The sequence below is a fragment of the Schistocerca nitens genome, chromosome 2 (genome assembly GCF_023898315.1).
Source record: "Schistocerca nitens isolate TAMUIC-IGC-003100 chromosome 2, iqSchNite1.1, whole genome shotgun sequence".
Classification (NCBI taxonomy): domain Eukaryota; kingdom Metazoa; phylum Arthropoda; class Insecta; order Orthoptera; family Acrididae; genus Schistocerca; species Schistocerca nitens.
Window position 1 is genome coordinate 439,750,619 of NC_064615.1, and position 25,593 is coordinate 439,776,211.

Sequence of the window (25,593 nt, forward strand, 5' to 3'; positions counted from 1 at the left end):
GGCAAAGTTTTACTATCATAGTGTAAATGCATGCATATTGTGTAAAAGTGTGTGAAGTGATGTGCCAAATGATCATCACAATGGAAGCAGACAGATGGACACTAACAGAAAAAAGCTACCCATACTGTCGCACGCCGGCACCCAGAATTATGCTAGAAACAGATATGTAACTTCCAGAAAGCCATCAGAAGATAAACCCGGAAAAGGTTCGAAAACCGGTTCATGGAATAATAAATAACTATTCAAAAAAGTTACTGGTTTCAGTTTTATGTATTTACTTTCACGTTTTGTCTTCAAATAAACGAGTTTAGCATCTTAAGCCCATTATATTTGATAAATACTGACTCATAAGGATGCAAAAAGATCTTAGACCTCCCTCTAAACCGTTATAATATTATTTTTGCTATAACCTTTGTTATGATTCACAGTTATTGCAAAATATTCAAATATACAGGAAGTGAATGCTATACTACTGCAGCACTATGAGCAACATGTTTGTTGGAAGCCTTTTATATCCTTATCTGTGATTAGACGAACTATAGTTAGCGAAAAACATAGTGCTGACAAAGCTACTACTATATACTTGTATTCAACTATAAAAAATCATTTATTTACTTGTTTTTTTTTTCACTTACTTGAAATTTTCTGTTCTGTGTATATCTTGGAACGGAGACACAGGAATTGGTGATTCCTTTTTCCACTGAATGCGTGGCATGGGAGAACCATCAGCTGCGCAGTCCACCATAAGACTGCTACCAAGCACTACCTCTGTGTCGTTGGGCTCTGTTTGCCACGACGGAGGTACTGTGAAAGTGACGCAGAATGGTTTAGAAAAGAACGATGTACTTACTACAGGTAGCAGACAATATGTACATATTGTTGTTAAACGTGCAGAATAATGCTCTGTCACTCTTCCCTACGACACTGCTTGCAGTAATAGATTTTGGTAGTTTTGAACAGAGTGTGCATTTCTTGTCTTTTTTTTTACTTTTAATTACGCATATTTCAAGGTACTGACTAAAATCAAAAGTAGAACTGCATTGTTAGTGTAACATCTAGGCGGTAACACGCTCGATAGCTGTTAGTATGATGAAGGAAAAACGAGACACGTTAATGAGCTGATAACCTCGACGTTGAGCGCCCTTAAGCTCCTCCACCTTCGACACATTAATGATGAAATATCTTTCGAGAATACAGGAGAAATGTACGCAGATTTGTTGACTGCACACGGTAGTTAAATGGGAATTAGTTAAATAAATAACATAATTACAATTTACTGGAAGATTTACCAAAGCTGTATTTTCACGACCACTGAGAAGATATCCGTATGCTTACCATCATCTAATAAAAATAAATCCGAAGTTTGGATGTGGGTATTAACTTTCACCGATCGCAGTTCATGAAAGCTTGAACACGAGCGAGGAGAAAGTGTTGGTGGTTCGACGTGGACTTTGACTCTCTCTGAAAATGGTACAGGCAAATTCGCGACATTGAATGCATCTATTATGAAGGGCAAGGAAATGATGCGAAATCAGTTGCTTGTCGCGATACAACCGACAGTGTTCGTTAGGGAACATGCAGATATCGGTGCAGGGAGTAGCCAATTGTTGTATTTATCAACCCAAATCAGGAAGAAGGTGCTAATGAAGGTATTCCACTGCGGATCCCTTACAAACAATAGCTCGCACTGAAAATGTTACCTACTGTTTAGATAAAGTGGTGCAATGTATCATGTATTATGATCGATTTTTATGTATTACGGGTTATTTAGTCCCCATGCGGGGATCTTTAACAGTAATATTATTATGTAACGATAATTATGCACATAACATAGAAAATAAACATTGTCAGTTCGCATTTATGAGAGCTCAGCGCTCTTTGCCTTGCGGTGTTTACTCCTTGAGGTGGAAATTTACCAAGATGAAACTGTAATTGGATTACATCTGTCTCTGGTACGAGTACAACTTAGCCGTCATATTTTGTAACGTCATGTTAAGTGATATACTAGTCTGCTACCACATAACCATATGGTTTTGTTTGTCATACAATAACATTTGTTAGTGCCAGTACCGATTTCTTATTGGCCGCACCACGCTTTTTGGAAAAAATTCCCAAATATAAAGTGCATTTTTCGTGTACTATGTCATCTCAAGCGTTATGTTTGCGATGTGCGAGCTGCTGCATTATTCTGTTGACTTTAATATAAACATGCGCATTTCTGTAATTAATGATGTATCTTACCCAGCAGACAATGGCGAATTTCTGTACAACTCTTGCTTACAGTTATTACACTTCTGACTTGAATGACGTTTAGTTTGTTTCGCTCTAGGAAGTTCTGCCGTACCGTTTATGAAATAAATATATTTATATACGTCGTTGGTACTTATTGCTTATTAATTATTGCTACTGTTGTGGAAACTCCATGTATGTGGGTCAGATATTTTTGTTCTGGGGTCATGTTTTTTGAGGAACTTTCAGTAGTTCTAGTGGAATAATGGAATATAGGTCTGTCATGTTTCCTCTCTCTCCCTCTCTCTCTCTCCCTCTCTCTCTCAAACACACACACACACACACACACAGACACACACAAACATTACGTTAGGATTTTTGTTTCTCAGAAAAGAGCATCTACCAGAAGTGCTAAGATGAGGAGAGCGTATATAACTACACTGATTAGGCCGCCACTTGTTGCCGCCCTATGTTGGTTATCCATTGTTGTGTTAGCTCGTTGTTTTTCAAAGTAATTTTGTACAAGAAGCAAAGACTAGTTTAGAGTTTATATACCTGCATAGGCTATATGCCAATTGTAGTTATTGTTTAACACCTAATTTTACTCTGGACAAACAGGCGGATTGTATTGTCGTTACACTATGACTCACTAAATGCAGTAAGGAAGAGTATTATATTAAAATCAGCTGCCTCACACTACAAATGACGACGAAGATCCAGAAAATACAATGTAGAAATTTGTCAGACCTGACAGTTACATATATGAAATGTATGTGAAAACATTCTGGTGCCTAGCTAACGTCCGATATTCCGAGTGTATCATTACTACGATTAATACAACTATACACTGCACTTGCACTGATCATGTTTTAGTAGCAATAAAATACTTTTAATTTATATTTAGATCCCAGAAAGATATGATTATCCAGCATCTGTTGCATCAGTCCAGTAAAAACGTTCGGTAGGCGTGACGTTTAAAAACATAGCGGCCAATGTTGCTTGTTGCTGGCGCCCAGAGCGCAGTAACGCATAAACAGCTTCTCCGTCTTGATTACGTACCTCTTTGTTTACGACTAGATTCATTTGTGTAGTCTGAGCATTGCCAACAGTCGCCATTAAGGAATTTTCATTGCATAGTGACTTGGTCTAACTGCTGTAAGTTAATTATCAGAGAAATTGCATCGAACGCATAGGGAAAAGTTACTGCTTATTCAGGAATATAATTTGTTTACTATTCAAAAGATAAGCTGGCGCTCTGATCGCGCAGGCCAAAGCCTTATAATTCTTAGATACTTCGGTGATTCATAGAGTGTGAGGATCGATGAAGAATGGATGTATAGTTGGAACCTGCAATCACGGTCATAATTCTTTTGGAAAATATTTTTATCTTTATGAAATTTTCTTTGCCTACGACCATAAGACGACTGCCAACCACTTTCCATCGAATATGCTGCACTAGCACACGAACGGAATGTGGGCGGCCTTTAAATACCGATTAACGCATTTGGAAAGTTTCCAATTTCTGATCACGGTTGAGAAAAGAACGCCGAAAATACTGCGAGACTTCTTTAGAAAAGCTCCGCTGTAATTCGAGAAAGCTTGAAGTATAAGGGGCGATTGAAAAGTGTCCGTTCGAAGGTCGTACAGTCCAGAATCGGTATGTTAATCATGCAAAACCGCCCTGAGCATAGAGGCAATGATCCCACCGAGGCACCACGTTGAAGATACCCGCTCGGTGAAACACTGTGTCCCGCTGCATGAAGAAATCCGTAGCTACCTACTGCACATCCTCGTCCGATAGGAATAGTCGAACTTCAAGGCCGTTCTTAAGGTATCGAAGGCGTAATAATCGCATGGTGAAAAATCAGGATTATGGGGCGGCCACTTGAGCGTTATCATGAATCAGCGGGACGGAACTTGGTGCACATTTTCACAACGGTGGATTTCGAAAGACATGCTACCCCACAGGCGTTCTTCATTATCCGATGGATGTCTGCCGGCGTTTGTCCTTCGGCAGCCGAGAAAAGAATAACAGCACGTTGGTGCTGTTTAGACGCATTTATAATAGCGTCATCATAGTTCACGTTTCAGTATTGGCAACACGCACGTTGGAAAGATACGAATGCCCCACCAGTCACTTATGTACATATTGCTGCTTGTATACCCGCATCGGTGTCACGCTACGTTGCAAATGGGCTGCAGCAACGCCCTCAAACGGAAATTTTTTGTCTGCTCCTCGTATAATTGCTATTGTCTTTTCAAGGAACAGAAATACACGAAAGAAAACCGAAACTTTTTTCCACGTGTGCTATAATTGAAGAAAATGTCGCTCCCCCACTGATTAGCTGCTATTTTCAGCCCTAAGAATTTAATTACTCAGACTTTTCACAACATTTCACTTTGCGTTAGATTGATTTTTGCAGTTAACTTTCAAACTGTTGAAGAAAGAAGGTCAGGAGAATATTTCAGTGGCTGGCTTTCCAGAGAGCATTAAGATATCTACCGAGGATAATCACTATTACATGCGAGAGTTAGTCAATGTTTTAAATTTCACCTGAAAAAGTATCAAGCTGTGACCATGAAAACTGATGATGGTCTTAGATTTCCTCTCCATACTGATCCTGGCTACAGTGCCACTGAGTTTTCAAAACCAGAAAATGGCATGTTGCGGCACACACAAAGGCTAACTACACTTCGTCACTATGGCGGTGACGTCAATTGGTAGTTTATGTAGTGTTGCATTATGAAGTAATGTATGCATTGTATATGTAGTTTGTGCAGTGACTGGAAGTGAGCAGTGAATGAACAGTGTTGCACTAGATTTTTACAATATTACATAACGCCTCTGTGAAACAGTATTGTACGCTGGGGAAAAATCGAATGAGGCAGCACTGTTTTGAACAGAGTGACCTTGTATTTGCCAGAGTGCAGGCTCTAGTCTCCATTTGACTATCCTGATTCAAGTTATCTTAAATTTCATAAATTACTTGAGGCAAATGCTAGGATGGTTCCCACTGCAAGACCACAGACTACCTTTTCCATCCTTATCAAACTAGACTTTTGGTATGTAAATGCCTGTATGTATGAACTACGTTATTTTTGTTGTTCTTAAATTGCGTTTCCAAGACATTCCCAGCATCCTTGTAAAACTGATTTACCCGTTTACAGAATTATTATTACTACTGCGGAAAAAGAACTGAAACGTGAATCATACAAAAGAGCACCTAAGAAATAACTCTGTGGCCAATATCTTACTGATTTCTGTATTGAAGACTAAAATGTGAATGTGTTATAGAGTGTATAATTATTTATAAAATGAAACACTGAATATCCAGGCTGGAATAATGATAATATCATGAAAAGGATAGATTGCTAATCACCATACAGCGGAGATGCTTTGTCGCAGATGGGCGCAACAAAAAGACTGTCAAACAAGTTACCCAACGTTCATCCTTCTTTCCTGTGTTTCACTTATCTTACTTGTTTGACATTCTTTTTGTTCTGCCTATCTGCGACTAACATCTCTGCTGTATGGTGAGTAGCAACCTATGTTTTTCATAATACTGTATTTATAAAATGAGTGTGTTTTCTGTTGTTTCCCGTTATGTAGTGTTATTATGTGATAATGATGAATGCTAAATAAATATTATGAACGAAAAAGTCTTTCGTATTATACATGGGGTCTCATCATGTCCGTCAGAGGCTGGTATAAAAATTTCAAACTAATATCTTTAAGATATTGTCAAGTTAATGTATTTACGCTCAATTTGTATGAAAATAAAATGAATTCATCTAATCCATTGAAACAGTCTTTCATGATAGAGAGGGATTAAAAGTGAAAAATTTTAATGTCTCTTAAATTTCAACCTAAGAAAAAGGTACGCTTACTGGGTTAGCTGAAAAATCTGGCTGCGTGTACAAACGTAGTAAAACCGTGAAAAATAAATTTTGGAATGGTTTCTTCATTGCTATGTACAGTCCAGTTGATGAACATTCTTCCTAGAAGTATTCTATTGATATCAACAGACTGTCAACTATTGACATAATTTTTATGGAGAATATTTCGCAATAGCGACTGCTTAAGATAGTGTATGCCACTTGTCGCAAACAAAGGAATGTATGTTAGGTTTTAACGTCCCGCAGATACAAAAGCAATTGGTGTTGGCGCCAGATCGGTTCGACAAAGTGGGGCGAGTAAATCGATCGTCACCTTATTAACCTATTCGCCTGATGTGGCTTACGGAAGACACGGATAGTCAAAATCTTGACGAGGAGTTGGTGGGGAAATAAACTTTGCTGTTCAGTTAGTTGGTCTGGGAAGTACAATCAACTTTCAAGAGACATTAACCACTCCTCCACTTTTCTTGCTTTTCATAATCATGAAGTAAATTGAACAAATAATTTTGTAGCGAAGATAAATACTTATAATTCTTCCTAGAATTCTAAGTATTTATCTTAGGAACAGAACTTCAAACGATGTATTCCCTGGAAGTAGAACGATTATTGCGTCAAATGTGAAATATCTTATCCGTATATTACCTCAAGTACAAGGCTAATACTGTGCTGGAGGGCATTAATCAGTTATAAGTTAAAATACTCTTTACAGTGATGTGCTTACCATTTACTATTATCGGTACCGTGTAGTTCGTGATGGCTGCCGCATTCGACGCCTGACAAGTGTAATTTCCAGAATGATTCACAGCGAGGCCGTTGAAGCTCAGTGTACTCGAGTAATCGTCTATTGTCTTTTCTGTGATTCCTTGCCCATGAGGAATTGCCTTGCCATCTTTTAGCCAACGAATGGACACTGGAAAATCTCCTTTACTGATAATACATGTCAGATGGATTCTCATTCCTCGCTGAAGGTTAGACTTGACCAATATGGGATCTATCTCCGGCGCCTCTGAAAGAGAATGGTCGTTACGCTTAAATCTATATTACAGATTCGGTTACACAAAGTTGGTCAATCATATTTGCATAAACGCTAATTTGGCGCCGTCGTGTTTGATATACCATGTAGTCAGCTTACCCATAACTTGAACATTCATCTTCCTTCTGGCGGTGTCTCCATCTGGGTTGCTGGCTACGCAGACGTACCCGCCCTCGTCGTCCACTTTACGGATGTCTCTGATCAGAAGCGTTCCATTTGAAAACACCGTTTGGCGGTGAGTATCAATAAGAGGTCTTCCTGAAACAAACACTTTAAATGAGAAAACAACTGATTTCCGAAAAAGGCACACTGTATATAGTACGAGATGACTACCTGAAGGTCAGCGTTAATGAAAAACTACTTGTACTAATTTAAAACCTGTGGGTGGAGAGCGGCACGCTGTATCTTTACGAGCCAACTCTTCCCCATAAGGGGCAAGGAAATTAAGGAAAGATTAAAAACTAGTAGTGCTAAAATTAAATGTATGAGCTGATAAACTTAAATGTTTGAGCTGTGATAAACTGATTATTTGGTGCAACAAATTAAATTTAACATTATAAGTAATCCTTCCTCACTGAACGTACTATGTTGTCCTATTAGCAGAAATTGTCTGGTATTGCCGAATCTTGTAATTATGTGGTTCAACTGGAATCACTACTTTACGCTTTGGGACACATAAGAGCTTTTCCACTTTCTTCTATAACTAATAACCGCGATAAGCAGAATAAGGTGGTTGATGCTGGTGCTGAACGAACGGTCTAAACCACACACGTACCGTCTACGAAGCTCAATACTTACTTGTGTCCGAAAATACCCCACCACATTTATATGTTGTAAACTTATCACATATCTCAATAATCCATGACCAAATCGGGTAAGTGTTTATCACTCAAATTCGTCCGCCACATCGACGTTTAGCTTCTGTTTGGCCGTACATTCAAATTATTTCGTATAATGTGGCAATGACTGAATAAAGTTAAGTAATATCTTTTTATCATCCATGTAATAAAGTGAACTAATATTTCATACGCTGTAGTTCCTATCAACAATCTCCCAGACAAAGATCTATGTTATGACCACATGATTGTAATTTCATCAGGTCATAACAGTTATGCTTAGTAACAGTCATAATCCTGGCTCTTGGCCCATGTGCTCTAATACCCTAGCTGCAAGTTTTCTAAACCATTGGGATCAATTTCAAAACACTAAATTTTTTGTTATACCAGGAAAAAAACCGATGACTACCGCTTACACTCAATCTCCGCCAGAGAGTTTCAGATGACCTTGTCTTTGATTTGAATGCCTCTCTTTGAAGGCTCAACAAATTTCAGATGTCCACTTGGGGAAATGCCCCCGTAATTTTAGTGACCTCCCATTCCTAGGTGCAGGTGTCGAAGGGCGGTGTGGCCGTGACAAACCCTAAGTGCATAACCGCTGTGGTCAGCAGATTCTGAGCTCTCTCTGTGTCCAGTATCCCAGTCAGGCAAACCATATATCCTTTAATGTGTACCGATACGCAATATCTTCATGTGTCACAGCACAAACGAAAACATTCCTAGCAGCAGTCTAGAGCCGCTGAAGAGTCGAGGAAGCTGCATCGCACACGGTGCACAATAATATATTGCTAGGCTCTATGGTGATAATACGACAAGCAACAACCGTTCAGTCGCAACAACTCACCATCTTTCTCCCAGTAAATGCTGCTGATGGGGTACCCCGTGACATAGCAGTTGAAGGTGACAGTCGTTCCAGCAACCACTCTCTTGTCGTGCATTGGTTTGATATACGGTGGGCCAATCACATGCAGGTACGCCTGTTTCATAAGAATCAAGACATAAAACTAAAAAAAAAAATAGTTCTTCAAATACATACAAAAAGATTCATTTTAATCCATAGAAATTAGTAGTGATGATAGCAGAAAATAAGTGTTAAATGCAGCAAAAAATGTTATTATATTAGCTTTATTCATTAACATTTTCTCAGTATATATAAATAACAGACGCTTCAGTCAAACGACCTATTTAGCAGCATTGGAAATAGCACTTTACGTTGGGAATCAAAAAACGGGTGAGGTGCCATCTGGACAACGAACCTGTATCATTTCAGTCGAAATGTCATCGTGGACCGTGAAGGCGTTTCACAAAAACAGCGGCAACTACGGGGCCGTGTAGCGTGTATATTGTGCTCATTACAATCTTGCATGTCATGTCCCAGTCCGGGGAGCAAGTGCTATCAAAGTGTGGGTACAGAACTTTGAGGAAACGGGTGATACTGTACGAAAGAGGGTTCGAAGTGTAAAACATGTGCGCCAGCAGAGAAAGTTGCAAGAGTGGAAAAAGTCTTCCATAGAAGTCCCAGGCGTTCTCAAGCATGCGCTGTAAGTTAACGTTTCGGTTCGCAGTGTACGGCGAATATTGCACATGGAACTGCAGTACCACCCATAAAATTTTTATATAGTGCAAAAACTGAATGCGGACGACCTCCCAAAGAGACTACGCTGTGCCCAGGAATGGAACTCATGAATGATAACCCAGGCCTGTGCGACAGGCTGATCATGAGCGATGAGGTCAGATTTTGTGTGTCAGGCTTTGTTAATAAACAAAACTTTAGACACTGGGCGCGTGAAAACTCAGAAATGCTTCATGAAACGCCATTTCACAGTCAGAAAGTGGTAATGTGGTGCGGCGTATCGTCGTTTGGAATCATAGGACCTTATTTTTTTGAAGACGATCGCCTTAAAGCTTTTGCTGTAATCACAGAACATTATATTCACATTTTAAATCATTTACTAGTGCGACAGTTCGCCAATTTTCCTGCAGCTGTAAACATTCTTCCGAGAAGACGGGACCACATACCATACGTGGCTGCATTTCATTAACGCGTTACAAAATATCTTTCCTGATCATCTCATCTCCAAGAAAGGGGACATTTCTTGGCCTCCAAAATCCCCTGAGCTTTCAGAGTGTGATTTCTTCCTGTGGAATCATTTGGAAACTCAGATCTTTCTGTGTGAACCACCAAACACAATCAACTAACTGAAAAATCGAATTCGAGAAGAAGTTAATCGAATTCCATTGCCAGACCTTCAAGATATGATGCCTAACATTCGTAAAAGACTTGAATGTTTGTGAAGGAAAATGGCGACCATCTATGTGAAGTCATTTTCAAGTGGTGGAGATTTTAAACAGCAAGCATTGTAAATTTGTGTCGTATTTATTGCTGTGAATAAATTTGTATCACTGGTGGAGGTTTCAAAATTGCCCATTTCACTAGCGCACCTGTTAGTTTTGTATTTAAATATCTTCCGCTAGTATTATAGTGACCTTTTTACCTATATACATCAAATGCTGTCCATTTTTCTATATATCAGAAAAATTTACAAATTTTATAATTTATAAATATTTTGTCCTATTTCGAAACTTTGAGAAATAAAAAAAGAATGATTGTGTCGAAAATAAAACGTGAAGTATGTGGAAGAGGTCACTAGCCATTATATCACCCAATTAGGCTTTTCTTGTTCCATTCGTGTATGGTTCGCGGGAAGAATGATTGCCTCACAGTCTCTGTGCGCGCTGGGATTAATCTCATTTTGCCTTCGCTTCCCGTACGGGCGCGATACGTAGGGGATTTTGGATATCCATGGTTCCTCACCTAATACTGTTTCTTCATAATTCGAAGGTAGTCTTTCGTGGGGCCGCGCGGGGTTAGCCGAGCGGTCTAGGGCGCTGCAGTCATGGACTGTGCGGCTGGTCCCGGCGGAGGTTCGAGTCCTCCCTCTGGCATAGGTGTGTGTGTTTTTCCTTAGTATAATTTAGGTTAAGTAGTGTGTAGGCTTAGGGGCTGATGACCTTAGCAGTTAAGTACCGTAATATTTCACACATACACACACATTACATTCTTTCGTGGGATAACTGACGCCTACCTTTGAGTTGAGATTCTTTCAGCATGTGAGCAACACTCTCCTACGGGCCACACAAATCTGTGACCAATCGCGATATCGTTGTTTGTAGCCAGAGTTAGTCCTGTTTGGTGGGGGTCCCCCATTTTTCAGTATACTACCAATGAACGGATGTCTGACACCTGCTGTACATACGGTAGAACCTACGTGCTCATTCCATTTTGTACTCCCGTCAATTGTTACACACAGCATCATCCATGGCTAGTCTGAGAGTAATAGTAATGTTGTCTGCCACGTCACAAACAGAAAGCGTCCCAGAAAACTTGCTTGGGCTACAACTGAAGTAACTTCCTTCTCTGTCAATTACGTTCCATCCAAGATAAAATGCCACATCCTGCTTACTAAATCTTTAGTCTAGTCACAAATTTGAATTGATACCCTATACGCCAATACTTACGTTAATAAGCGTACTGTGTCAAATATTTTTCGTAAGTCAAGGAATGCTGGATATACGTCACTGCCTTGAGTTATAGCTTTCATAGTGGCATTTGGGAAATGCGCGAGTGGGTTTTCGCAAATATATGTTTTCGGAATCCATTGTGGTTGATATGGTGGAGGATTTCTGTTTAAGATAGCTCACTATGTTTGATCTCAGAGTATGTTCTCAGGTACTAGAACAGAACTTCAGTGTGGTCCATTGATCGTGACCGGGCCAAATACACTCCTGGAAATGGAAAAAAGAACACATTGACACCGGTGTGTCAGACCCACCATACTTGCTCCGGACACTGCGAGAGGGCTGTACAAGCAATGATCACACGCACGGCACAGCGGACACACCAGGAACCGCGGTGTTGGCCGTCGAATGGCGCTAGCTGCGCAGCATTTGTGCACCGCCGCCGTCAGTGTCAGCCAGTTTGCCGTGGCATACGGAGCTCCATCGCAGTCTTTAACACTGGTAGCATGCCGCGACAGCGTGGACGTGAACCGTATGTGCAGTTGACGGACTTTGAGCGAGGGCGTATAGTGGGCATGCGGGAGGCCGGGTGGACGTACCGCCGAATTGCTCAACACGTGGGGCGTGAGGTCTCCACAGTACATCGATGTTGTCGCCAGTGGTCGGCGGAAGGTGCACGTGCCCGTCGACCTGGGACCGGACCGCAGCGACGCACGGATGCACGCCAAGACCGTAGGATCCTACGCAGTGCCGTAGGGGACCGCACCGCCACTTCCCAGCAAATTAGGGACACTGTTGCTCCTGGGGTATCGGCGAGGACCATTCGCAACCGTCTCCATGAAGCTGGGCTACGGTCCCGCACACCGTTAGGCCGTCTTCCGCTCACGCCCCAACATCGTGCAGCCCGCCTCCAGTGGTGTCGCGACAGGCGTGAATGGAGGGACGAATGGAGACGTGTCGTCTTCAGCGATGAGAGTCGCTTCTGCCTTGGTGCCAATGATGGTCGTATGCGTGTTTGGCGCCATGCAGGTGAGCGCCACAATCAGGACTGCATACGACCGAGGCACACAGGGCCAACACCCGGCATCATGGTGTGGGGAGCGATCTCCTACACTGGCCGTACACCACTGGTGATCGTCGAGGGGACACTGAATAGTGCACGGTACATCCAAACCGTCATCGAACCCATCGTTCTACCATTCCTAGACCGGCAAGGGAACTTGCTGTTCCAACAGGACAATGCACGTCCGCATGTATCCCGTGCCACCCAATGTGCTCTAGAAGGTGTAAGTCAACTACCCTGGCCAGCAAGATCTCCAGATCTGTCCCCCATTGAGCATGTTTGGGACTGGATGAAGCGTCGTCTCACGCGGTCTGCACGTCCAGCACGAACGCTGGTCCAACTGAGGCGCCAGGTGGAAATGGCATGGCAAGCCGTTCCACAGGACTACATCCAGCATCTCTACGATCGTCTCCGTGGGAGAATAGCAACCTGCATTGCTGCGAAAGGTGGATATACACTGTACTAGTGCCGACATTGTGCATGCTCTGTTGCCTGTGTCTATGTGCCTGTGGTTCTGTCAGTGTGATCATGTGATGTATCTGACCACAGGAATGTGTCAATAAAGTTTCCCCTTCCTGGGACAATGAATTCACGGTGTTCTTATTTCAATTTCCAGGAGTGTACCTCACGAAATAAGCGTCAAACGTAAAAACTAGAAAGAACGAAACTCGTCTAGCTTGAATGGGGAAACCAGATGGCGCTATGGTTGGCCCGCTAGATGGCGCCGCCATAGGTCAAACGGATATGAACTGCGTTTTTTTAAATAGGAACCCCCATTTTTTATTATATATTCGTGTAGTACGTAAAGAAATCTGAATGTTTTAGTTGTACCACATTTTTCGCTTTGTGATAGATGGCGCTGTAATAGTCACAAACATATGGCTCACAATTTTAGACGAACAGTTTGTAACAGGTAGGTTTTTGGTTTTTGACCGAGCGAGGTGGCGCAGTGGCTAGCACACTGGACTCGCATTCGGGAGGACGACGGTTCAATCTCACGTCCGGCCATTCTGATTTAGGTTTTCCGTGATTTCCCTAAATCACTCCAGGCAAATGCCGGGATGGTTCCCTTGAAAGGGCACGGCCGACTTCCTTCCCCGTCCTTCCCTGCTCCGATAAGACCGATGACCTCGCTGTCTGGTCTCTTTCCCCAAACAACCTAACCTAACAGGTAGGTTTTTAAATCAAAGTACAGAACGTAGGTACGTTTGAACGGTTGTTCCAATGTGATACGTGTACCTTTGTGAATTTATCATTTCTGAGAACGCATGCTGTTACAGCGTGATTACCTGTAAATACCAAATTAATGCAATAAATGCTCAAAATGATGTCCGTCAACCTCAATGCATTTGAAAATACGTGTAACGACATTCCTCTCAACAACGATTAGTTCGCCTTCCGTAATGTTCTCACATGCATTAACAATGCGCTGACGCATGTTGTCAGGCGTTGTCGGTTGATCACGATAGCAAATATCCCTCATCTTTCCCCACAGAAAGAAATCCGGGGACGTCAGATCTAGTGAAGGTGCGGGCCATGGTATGGTGCTTCGACGACCAATCCACTGTCATGAAATATGCTATTCAATACCGCTTCAACCGCACGCGAGCTATGTGCCAAACATCCATCGTGTTGGAAGTACATCGCTATTCTGTCATGCAGTGAAACATCTTGTAGTAACATCGGTAGAATATTACGTAGGAAATCAGCATAAATTGCACCATTTACATTGCCATCGATAAAATGGGGCCAATTATCCTTCCTCCCATAATTCCGCTCCATACATTAACCCGCCAAGGTCGCTGATGTTTGACTTGTCGCAGCCATTGTGGATTTTCTGTTACCCAATAATGCATATTATGCCGGTTTACGTTAACGCTGTTGGTGAATGACGCTTCGTCGCTAAATAGAACGCCTGCAAAAAATCTGTCATCGTCCCGTAATTTCTCTTGTGTCCAGCGGCAGAACTGTACACGACGTTCAAAGTCGTCGCCATGCAATTCCTGGTGCATAAAAATATAGTACGGGTGCAATCGATGTTGATGTAGCATCCTCAACACCGACGTTTTTGAGATTCCCGATTCTCGCGCAATTTGTCTGCTACTGATGTGCGGATTAGCCGCGACAGCAGCTAAAACACCTACTTGGGCATCATCATTTGTTGCAGGTCGTGGTTGACGTCTCATATGTGGCTGAACAGTTCCTGTTTCCTTAAATAGCGCAACTATACGGCGAACAGTCCGGACAATTGGATGATGTCGTCCAGGATACCGAGTAGCATACATAGCACACGCCCGCTGGGCACTTTGATCACAATAGCCATACATCAACACGATATCGACATTTTCCACAATTGGTAAACGGTCCATTTTAACACGGGTAATGTATTACGAAGCAAATACCGTCCGCACTGGCGGAATGTTACATGATATCAAGTACTTATACGTTAGTGACTAATATAGCGCCATCTATCACAAAGCAAAAAAAGTGGTACAACTAAAACATTCAGATTTCTTTACGTACTACACGAATTTGTAATAAAAATGGGGGTTCCTATTTAAGAAAACGCAGTTGATATCCGTTTGACCTATGGCAGCGCCATCTAGCGAGCCAACCATAGCGCCATCTGTTTTCCCCCTTCAAGCTAGACGAGTTTCGTTCTTTGTAGTTTTTTCGTTTGATGCTTATTTCGTGAGATATTTGGCCCAGTCACTATAAATGGACCACCCTGTATGTCAGTGAGAATAGTGCAAGCTGTCGCGTGCTTTAATCATAAATATATGTCTGTGTGATGCTAAATGTTATTATTTTTACGTAAAGAAAAGTATTGTCTTCTAAATAACCTAGAAATCGTGAGCTAAACGTTTCAGAACTCAAATTAATAATCGAATTATTTAATTATAAGATTGAACCTCAAATTTCTGGTGTACCGATGTACCACCAGAATTAAATACAAACAATGAGTTGATGAGGGAGTGTGTTGAAAATACTTGCGTATTTAAGTTTACAAAGAAATGACAAATTTTATTAATCCTTTTGTAGCTACAACTAGCTGCTAAATCTTACACAAAAAAAAACAAACAAACAAACACAAATCAGAAATGGAATGGTGTTTGATTGGCAAAGCGTACATTGAGGTGGAACCTGTACAATTTCTGCCCTGAACTAATCTCTTTTGCAACGCAATCTGACTTCGCTTACATGAATCCACTGTCAGGCCCAGCTCTGTTCAGATGGAATCAACTAAGACCAAGTATACCTCAAACTAGGGTTCACCTGAGAACAGGGAGCTGTGAATATCATTTAACAATCCTATGCAAGTGCAGCAATACTTTACCCTTTCACCTTGTTTCAGGCGGCGGCAGACAGAGGTGCGCTGTGTGTGAGGAGCGGTGGGCTGCGGCATCTGTTATGTTGTGACGCGTCCATGAGGATTTGTAGACTATGCGGTCAGGTGTTATGATTATCACAACGCGGGAAACGTCCCTATCAGAGCCCTGAAATCCCCGCAGACTTCAGTGTGAGGTGCGCCAGTTTGCTGGTCTAGCCAAATGAAATTGACTCTCAGGCATGGCAGTGGATGCTGGAATTGTCAAACGTCCATGGCCGACTCAGGATGAATAAGTTCATCCTTGTGACACACAATACGATGATATGCAGTTTCACTGTCAGTACAGTTGGAAACTGCCTCTGGCTCTTAGTCCACCACCTGCAAGTCTCACTCACTAGCGAAAGACCTAAGGTTCTCCACCAACCGAGGACCACAAGATAAAGAATGCAAAGAATTACAACCACTTTTGACAAAGCCTCGGTAATGGAGCTGAATTAGCAGAAACGAAACCGCCCCCACATTGCACAAACCAATCGAACTATTCTCTAATCATTGAATCTCCACTGTTGACTGTTCCGTTGGCCTGGTAGCCAACCCACACACAGTACAAGGGATTCCACGTTCGGGGAGCAACCCTCCACTTGCATATCCTGAGGGGAGCCAATCAGCGAATTCAAATCTCTCTCGTCTGAAGAAAAGAGATTTTAGACTAGGGAGGCGTCATTCTCATGGTAAGCATGGCCATGTTTCTGCCAAAAAAATCTACCTAGGTAGGACTTAGTCTCTCATTTACAGAGAGATTTAATCTTTCTGGGCCCACCATTTCCAATTTCTGGAAGAAGACTGTTAAGCTTCCCTGACAGTCGTGCCCGTGAAATATGTTTTTGCTGCTTGATAAAAGAACCTGGCGACTTCCTGATATCAGGGTGTTAAGGCAGTTACAGCCTTACCTCCACTAAACACGTGCACCAGCTGCTCTGTCCGTATCGCCCCAGCTTCTAACATGAGAATGTACGGAGTTTTATGAACTTTCCACGATTTTCACAAGGGCTCAGTTTACAGCCATCTGTCTTACATAGCTTCCGCCACCCACTTTCCACCAACTGGCCAACTTCGCAATGGACTGCCACCCGGCTCAGGTAAATATTTTGTGAACCAGCGCCCTTCTGTCTGATCCTAAGTGGAAGGAGGAGAGTGCTATGGCCAGAAGCCCCTCTGCAGATACGATCCGCTGAGTGCTGCTCCCCAGAATCACTCACACATCCTGGTCGCTGAACTCAAAATTTATGGGCCCAATCCATCTTTCTCTCTGTTATCCATCGACTCCACTAAAGCCCCTCAAGTCTACTGGTTTCACATGCAGTTATAAGAATATTCTGCTCAAAATTTTCTCATGTAAAATGTCATAAACCACACATACCAAATGTAGTATTGGGGAACACCAAGACCATGACCTGAAATATAAACATTAATCTGACTGACAATGTTGTTAAAATGAGAGAGCGCGCCACTCTCTGCTACCGTGCGAAGATACGCTGCAACAATGGTCACCTTACTGACAGACCACCGTGTTCCGGACGTCGTTGCACTGCCTCTGTGGATATTTGTCTTGCTGCAAACAAGCTCATTTTCGGACTCAAGGAACATGCGTCGCTGAGAAACCTTGCATGTTCGAGCATAAAATATGTCTGTTGTTTCTATCGCTAGTCCATTGGAGCCATTGAGATCCATCATGACGATGAGTATATTCTCATAACTGTAGTAGGAGCACCAATATCGCAGAAAAATAAACTCCAGTCTCGGAAGACCATGGTCGATATGCTGCCGAAATTCAGCTCAGGGCGCCCAGCTTTTCTCCTTATACGATGCATAACACGGTTATTTATTTATTGACCTTTGGTGTTAGCCATTTAGTCAGAGAAATGAGCATTGACAGATTTGATATACAATATCGTATATGCAACACAGGCGTATTAAATTACCCTAATGCCATTTAAAGTTCATGATACACTTTGTTCAGTCAACACAGTCAATGTATCACACACTTATCACATCTTCTCATGTTGTATCTTCTGTGGCTGATTTATAACTACACTCCTGGAAATTGAAATAAGAACACCCTGAATTCATTGTCCCAGGAAGGGGAAACTTTATTGACACATTCATGGGGTCAGATACATCACATGATCACACTGACAGAACCACAGGCACATAGACACAGGCAACAGAGCATGCACAATGTCGGCACTAGTACAGTGTATATCCACCTTTCGCAGCAATGCAGGCTGCTATTCTCCCACGGAGACGATCGTAGAGATGCTGGATGTAGTCCTGTGGAACGGCTTGCCATGCCATTTCCACCTGGCGCCTCAGTTGGACCAGCGTTCGTGCTGGACGTGCAGACCGCGTGAGACGACGCTTCATCCAGTCCCAAACATGCTCAATGGGGGACAGATCCGGAGATCTTGCTGGCCAGGGTAGTTGACTTACACCTTCTAGAGCACGTTGGGTGGCACGGGATACATGCGGACGTGCATTGTCCTGTTGGAACAGCAAGTTCCCTTGCCGGTCTAGGAATGGTAGAACGATGGGTTCGATGACGGTTTGGATGTACCGTGCACTATTCAGTGTCCCCTCGACGATCACCAGTGGTGTACGGCCAGTGTAGGAGATCGCTCCCCACACCATGATGCCGGGTGTTGGCCCTGTGTGCCTCGGTCGTATGCAGTCCTGATTGTGGCGCTCACCTGCACGGCGCCAAACACGCATACGACCATCATTGGCACCAAGGCAGAAGCGACTCTCATCGCTGAAGACGACACGTCTCCATTCGTCCCTCCATTCACGCCTGTCACGACACCACGGGAGGCGGGCTGCACGATGTTGAGGCGTGAGCGGAAGACGGCCTAACGGTGTGCGGGACCGTAGCCCAGCTTCATGTAGACGATTGCGAATGGTCCTCGCCGATACCCCAGGAGCAACAGTGTCCCTAATTTGCTGGGAAGTGGCGGTGCGGTCCCCTACGGCACTGCGTAGGATCCTACGGTCTTGGCGTGCATCCGTGCGTCGCTGCGGTCCGGTCCCAGGTCGACGGGCACGTGCACCTTCCGCCGACCACTGGCGACAACATCGATGTACTGTGGAGACCTCACGCCCCACGTGTTGAGCAATTCGGCGGTACGTCCACCCGGCCTCCCGCATGCCCACTATACGCCCTCGCTCAAAGTCCGTCAACTGCACATACGGTTCACGTCCACGCTGTCGCGGCATGCTACCAGTGTTAAAGACTGCGATGGAGCTCCGTATGCCACGGCAAACTGGCTGACACTGACGGCGGCGGTGCACAAATGCTGCGCAGCTAGCGCCATTCGACGGCCAACACCGCGGTTCCTGGTGTGTCCGCTGTGCCGTGCGTGTGATCATTGCTTGTACAGCCCTCTCGCAGTGTCCGAAGCAAGTATGGTGGGTCTGACACACCGGTGTCAATGTGTTCTTTGTTCCATATCCAGGAGTGTATATATCCGCCTTTTGGAGAAACGGGGCACTGTTGACATAATCACTTTGGACAGCTGCCAAAACAGGTTTGTCACAGATGTGGGTTGGGGAATTCCTGCTCTGATCAAGGCCCTGAGAAATTGGCACCTTTTCCTGTCGTAACGAGGACACCAAAGTATCACATGGCTGAGGTCTGTAATCTCAGCTGGATGTACTTCACTGCACAGAGATAGCTAATATTTCATCCTATAAAGATGTGAGGGATAACAGCTGTGACTCAGGGGATGCGCGTTTTGTTACCGATAAGCCGTCTAACTATCTTTATTTGCGAAAATCAGGTTTTTTGCGGAATGTTCGGCGGTGTTTCGGCTTAATGTACTCCTTTGGACTGTTGTGAGATCTGCCACATCTTTGACCATTCTCGAAAGATTTCTTTCTTTATACTGGCAACAAATCCCGTATGTGGAAGACAAACGTTGTAAGGATGGCCATCAATCACATTTTGTTTCGCCAGATGCTCCAACAAGTCTTATATGAGATACCAGACTGGCCCTTGATCCATAATAAATGAATACGTTTATGTTGGCTTTCACACTGGTAGATTAACGTAATTACATCAAACACATGGTTGTTAGTGCTATAATTCTATTGCTGTTTATCTAGGTTTTACAGGGAACTCCTCGAATCTGTGACAAGAAGTACGTCGTCGAATTGATTTGTCGCATATCCAAGGGCCTCGTTAATTGCAAGAACTTCACCACTGAAGATGCTGGCTTCCGTCGAAGCTTAAACACAGTCTAAGATAGGGGACCGCTGTAGCAGTAAGTAAAAAGGGTGCCCTCTCTTTTTTTGGAGCTGTCTGTGAATACTGGGGCCGATGACGGCCAAACTGGTGCAATCAGATGGAAGTTACCAGTTAGAAAAGTGAATGATGAATCCTACCCCCCCGGTCTGGTAGAAGATTTGGGGCTGTTAGTTCAGTACTTCGTAACTCGAGCCGTACGAGGGGTATGCAGTCTGTCTGTTAACTTGAACTAGTGGAGACGCCATCCTACCTCGAATGTTATCGTGGTACGTCATTGACCGACGAACCATGGTACTCAGATCTTCTACATGGCTTCCCCACGTCAGTCTACTGTCGATATAGAGTCCAAATGGGGCATAACACGATGATTAAGCTGCTGTTTCTGTACAAGAAACCTACTACATAATTTTTCCTTATATTCGGGACATAGATGGCGTTAATCCCAACTACTATGTGTGGGTGTGCTAAAATAACCATATACACACAGAAGTACGAGGGTCACTCCAAAAGAAATGCACACTAACTTTGTAAAAATACCGTTTTCCTTCTGCATATGTGAAAGTTTTACAGTGTGTAGATACATCCTTCCCGCTTGTTTTCAAACTTAGTTCAATCTGTTCCCGTGAGTGGCGCCATCACAGCATGTCTTCAAGATGACTTCTACACTTGACGTTCGTCAGAAGCAATGTGCTGTCACAGAATTCCTGTGCTGTGCAAACGAGACAGTGGGAAACATCCACAATAGGTTGAAAAAGGTGTATGGAGATGCTGCTGTCGATCGCAGTACAGTTAGTCGGTGGGGAAGCAGGTAACGTGATGAAAGCGGGCACGGCAATATTGAGGATTGTACTCGCAGCGGCAGGCCTCGTACTGCACACATTCCAGACAATGTGCAGAGAGTTAATGAATTGGTGACTGCTGAAGGACGCATCACAGTCAACGAATTGTCACGCCACGTTGGGATAGGGGAAGGAGGTGTTTGCAGAATACTGAAAGTGTTGGCGTTAAAAAAGGTTTGTGCCAGGTGGCTTCCCAGAATGCTGACTGTGGTGTCACCGCCAGACACCACACTTGCCAGGTGGTAGCTTAAATCGGCCGCGGTCCATTAGTACATGTCGGACCCGCGTGTCGCCACTGTCAGGCTCGCAGACCGAGCGCCACCACACGGCAGGTCTCGAGAGACTGACTAGCATTCGCCCAGTTGTACGACGACTTTGCTAGCGACAATACTGACGAAGCCTTTCTCTCATTTGCCGAGAGACAATTAGAATAGCCTTCAGCTAAGTCCATGTCTACGACCTAGCAAGGAGCCATTAGCCTTAGATAGCTTGTATCTAAAGAGTCTCACTTGTATCGCCACAATCTCCAGATGTCTCATCAAGAACGATGTACCACAAGGATGTATTAAAAGTTAAGTATTCAAGGAGCTACGTACTTTTCTTTATAACATTCATTACGTATCCTGTTTCAGACCTCACTCCATCCTTCGTGAGTTAGCGCGTGCATCTTGGCCGCCTCGTTCAATTAGTGTACGTAGTGTTGGCAAGTCTGCCGACACTACAATTTTGGCGACGAGAGTAAAAAGGGTCTTGTTCTTTCTACTTGCTTACATTTACTTGTCATGGCTTCGCCAGATGTACTGTCCGAATTTTATCGCTTGCAGAATCAGCAGACGCAGGCGTTATTGGATGCCCTTGGACAGCTCGTCCAGGGTCAACGTGCACTGCCAACCGATGCGGCCGCCGCCGCTTCACCGCTACCGCAGCCACAACATGCAGTTGCACCCCCGTTTCGTAGTTTTGATGCAGCCAACGAAACCTGGACGGAGTGGTCACGCCAATTTGGATTTCATCTCGCCGCCTACAGAATTCAAGGTAATGAGCGGCAGCCGTTTTTGCTTTCGTGTGTAGGTGTGTCCACCTACCGTGTGATAGTGAAATTGTTTCCCCGACGCGACGTAGCCACTCTGTCCTACGAAGAAATTTTGTCTGCTTTAGATGCCTATTTCAAGGAAACAGTCAATGTTGTTGCAAAAAGGTACACGTTCTTTCGTACAAAACGTACGGCCGGTCAGACTAATCGGGAGTGGGTTACAACATTGCAAGGACTTACTCGGAATTGTGCTTTTGAGTGTGAATGTGGACTCCCTTATTCAGATACAATGTGCGTGATGCAATTGCACAGAACGTTTCAGATGTTCGTATAAGGGAACAGATTTTGAAACTAGTAAATCCCTCCCTTCAACAAGTGATAGACATATTAGATAGGCAAGACACACTTGACTTTGCTCAGGAATCATTTGAAACTTCGGCAGCCGTGTGTCACATTAACCGGCCCGCCGGGCGCGCTGCACGGACCGCTAAACAGCCCCCGCGCACGTCCGTGCAGCTGCGGCCTAGCTCTCACACACGTGTGCCGCGTAGGCCAGCACATTCAGTGAAATCATGCCCGCGATGTATTTGGTTTTGGGAGCCTCTGGTGAGGTGCGTCGGCATCTCAATCAGCTGCGCCTCTGTCGTCGCCCGGGTTCTGCCGCTCCCCGTCTGCTTTCAGCGACGGTGCCGTCCGGTCAGCGCCCTGGGGACCCATCTACTGGCTCGCCTCATCCCCAGGTGTTACCGACGATGCCTTCCATTTTGCCCCATGGCAACGCGCCGCTGCCGCCGCCGCCGCCGCCGCCGCCTGTTCTCCCGCCGGCGCCGCCCGCAGTGGACGCGTCGCTGCAGCCGCCTGGCGCCTCCCTGGGTCACGCGCCGCCGATCGCTTCCCGTGCCCAGCTGTCCTCCGCCATGGAACTCTTGCCCGCTCCGGACCAGATGTCGTCTTCGCCCGTCGGGTGCCCCGACCACATGGAGGTCGACCCTTCGGCCCCTCCTGTCTCTCTACGGGCGCATACTCCGCATGTTGACGAGCACCCTGGACTAGGTTTTCAGGCGTTTCCTAGCTCCCCTCGGACCGAATGGCCGGGTGCGGGTGGCACAGCCTCGCCTGTTGTTAGGCTCCCCACCTCATCGCATACGTCAACATGGGGTCCTCCCCACGGCGGGCGGAAGCCTTATCTCACGACCGTTCGCCGATTTGTGGGGGAGGAATGTGGTGTCACCGCCAGACACCACACTTGCTAGGTGGTAGCTTAAATCGGCCGCGGTCCATTAGTACATGTAGGACCCGCGTGTCGCCACTGTCAGGATCGCAGACCGAGCGCCACCACACGGCAGGTCTCGAGAGACTGACTAGCACTCGCCCAGTTGTACGACGACTTTGCTAGCGACAATACTGACGAAGCCTTTCTCTCATTTGCCGAGAGACAGTTAGAATAGCCTTCAGCTAAGTCCATGTCTACCACCTAGCAAGGAGCCATTAGCCTTAGATAGCTTGTATCTAAAGAGTCTCACTTGTATCGCCACAATCTCCAGATGTCTCATCAAGAACGATGTACCACAAGGATGTATTAAAAGTTAAGTATTCAAGTAGCTACGTACTTTTCTTTATAACATTCATTACGTATCCTGTTTCAGACCTCACTCCATCCTTCGTGAGTTAGCGCGTGCATCTTGGCCGCCTCGTTCAATTAGTGTACGTAGTATTGGCAAGCCTGCCGACACTACACTGACAATGGCTCACAAAGGAACAAGAAAAACGGTATGCGGTGAACTTTTGGAACAGTACGAGAATGGTGGAGATGAATTTCTTGGAAGAATTGTGACAGGTGATGAAACATGGCTCCATCATTTTTGACCAGAGACGAAGAGGCAATCAATGGAGTGGCATCATGGAAATTCACCCAAGGAAAAAAAAAATTCAAAACCACACCTTCTGCTTGAAAAGTTATGGCTACGGTGTTTTTCGATTCCGAAGGACTCTTGCTTGTGGACATAATGCCAAGTCGAACCACCATAAATTCTGATGCATATGTGACGACACTGAAGAACCTTCAAGCTCGAATGAGTCTTGTTCGACCACATCGGCAAAAGCAGGATGTTTTGCTGTTGCGCGTCAATGTACGGCCACATGTCAGAGATGGAAGCGATCACAAAACTCGGATGGACAACACTGAAACACCCGCCTTACAGTCCTGACCTGGCTCCATGTGACTATCATCTCTTTGGGAAACTGAAAGACTCTCTTCGTGGAACAAGGTTTGAAGTTGATGACTCCCTTGTGCACACTGCCAAACAGTGGCTCCAACAGGTTGGTGCAGGGCATACAGGCGCTGGTTCCAAGATGGCGTAAGGCAGTTGAAAGGGATGGAAATTATGTGGAAATCTGAAAATAATGTTCCTAAAGGATGTATCTACACACTGTATAACTTTCAAAAATGTAGAATAAAAGACGCATTTAAAAAAAAATAGCGTGCATTTCTTTTGGAGTGACCTTCGTAAGTAATACCCTTATGGCAGTCTCATGTTTGTCGTAGGTCACCTTAAGCCGTTAATATACTTTCTCAAACTTTTAGTGATTAGCTTTTGTGGGACCATGGTACCTGGTGCGTGACGGAGCCGACGGCGTTGGTGGCGGAGCAGGCGTAGCGGCCGCCGTGCTCTGGCGCCAGGGCGGACACGTTGAGGTAGCTGAGGACGCCGTCGGCGGTGACGCGGTTGCTGACGGCGACGCGCTCCCCGCCCGGCGACGACTCGAGCGGCGCGCCGTCCAGCGCCCAGGAGACGGCGGGCGCCGGGGAGCCCGACGCCTCGCACTGCGCCGACCACGCAGAGCCGGGCGCCAGCGTCGCGTTCACGAACGTGCGCAGCAGCACCGGCGTTGCGTCTGCGACCGCCGGAGCCGGGTTTGAGCAGCACATCAGCAACTGGGCTAAGGCTTACGCTATTGCTGGTTACATACATCGGATAATTCACAAGGTAGCATCTGGGAAAAGGGTATGGTCCTCCACAAAGGGACAATTTGGGGACAACACCTTTCTGTCATCATCTTCATCTACACCTACGCCGGCCGAAGTGGCCGTGCGGTTAAAGGCGCTGCAGTCTGGAACCGCAAGACCGCTACGGTCGCAGGTTCGAATCCTGCCTCGGGCATGGATGTTTGTGATGTCCTTAGGTTAGTTAGGTTTAACTAGTTCTAAGTTCTAGGGGACTAATAACCTCAGCAGTTGAGTCCCATAGTGCTCAGAGCCATCTACACCTACACAGATACTCTGCTTATCACATTTAAGTTCCTGGCAGAGAGTTCATCGCACCACCTTCACAATAAGTCTCTATTATTCCAATCTCGTACAGTGCGCGAAAAAAAACGAACATCTATATCTTTCGGTGCAAGCTCTGATTTCCCTTATTTTACTATGATGATCATTTCTCCATAGCTAGCTTGGCTTTCAACAAAATATTTTCGCATTCTGAGGAGAAAGTAGGTGAGTGAAAATTCGTGAGA

At 44.8% G+C, this 25,593-nt stretch overlaps 1 protein-coding gene across 1 annotated transcript in view; it reads right to left on the reverse strand.

The window, feature by feature from the left end:
• The window catches only part of LOC126235074 (Down syndrome cell adhesion molecule-like protein 1 homolog), a 190,267-nt gene extending 165,258 nt beyond the window's left edge, over window positions 1-25,009 (reverse strand). Inside the window, exons 1-5 of the mRNA XM_049943808.1 lie at window positions 24,692-25,009; window positions 8,840-8,972; window positions 7,259-7,417; window positions 6,848-7,132; window positions 636-804 (exon numbers count right to left, since the gene is read on the reverse strand). Of these exons, the coding sequence (XP_049799765.1) occupies window positions 636-804; window positions 6,848-7,132; window positions 7,259-7,417; window positions 8,840-8,972; window positions 24,692-25,009 (1,064 nt within the window). The remainder of the gene's footprint in view (window positions 1-635; window positions 805-6,847; window positions 7,133-7,258; window positions 7,418-8,839; window positions 8,973-24,691) is intronic.
• Between the last annotated feature and the right edge of the window lie 584 nt (window positions 25,010-25,593).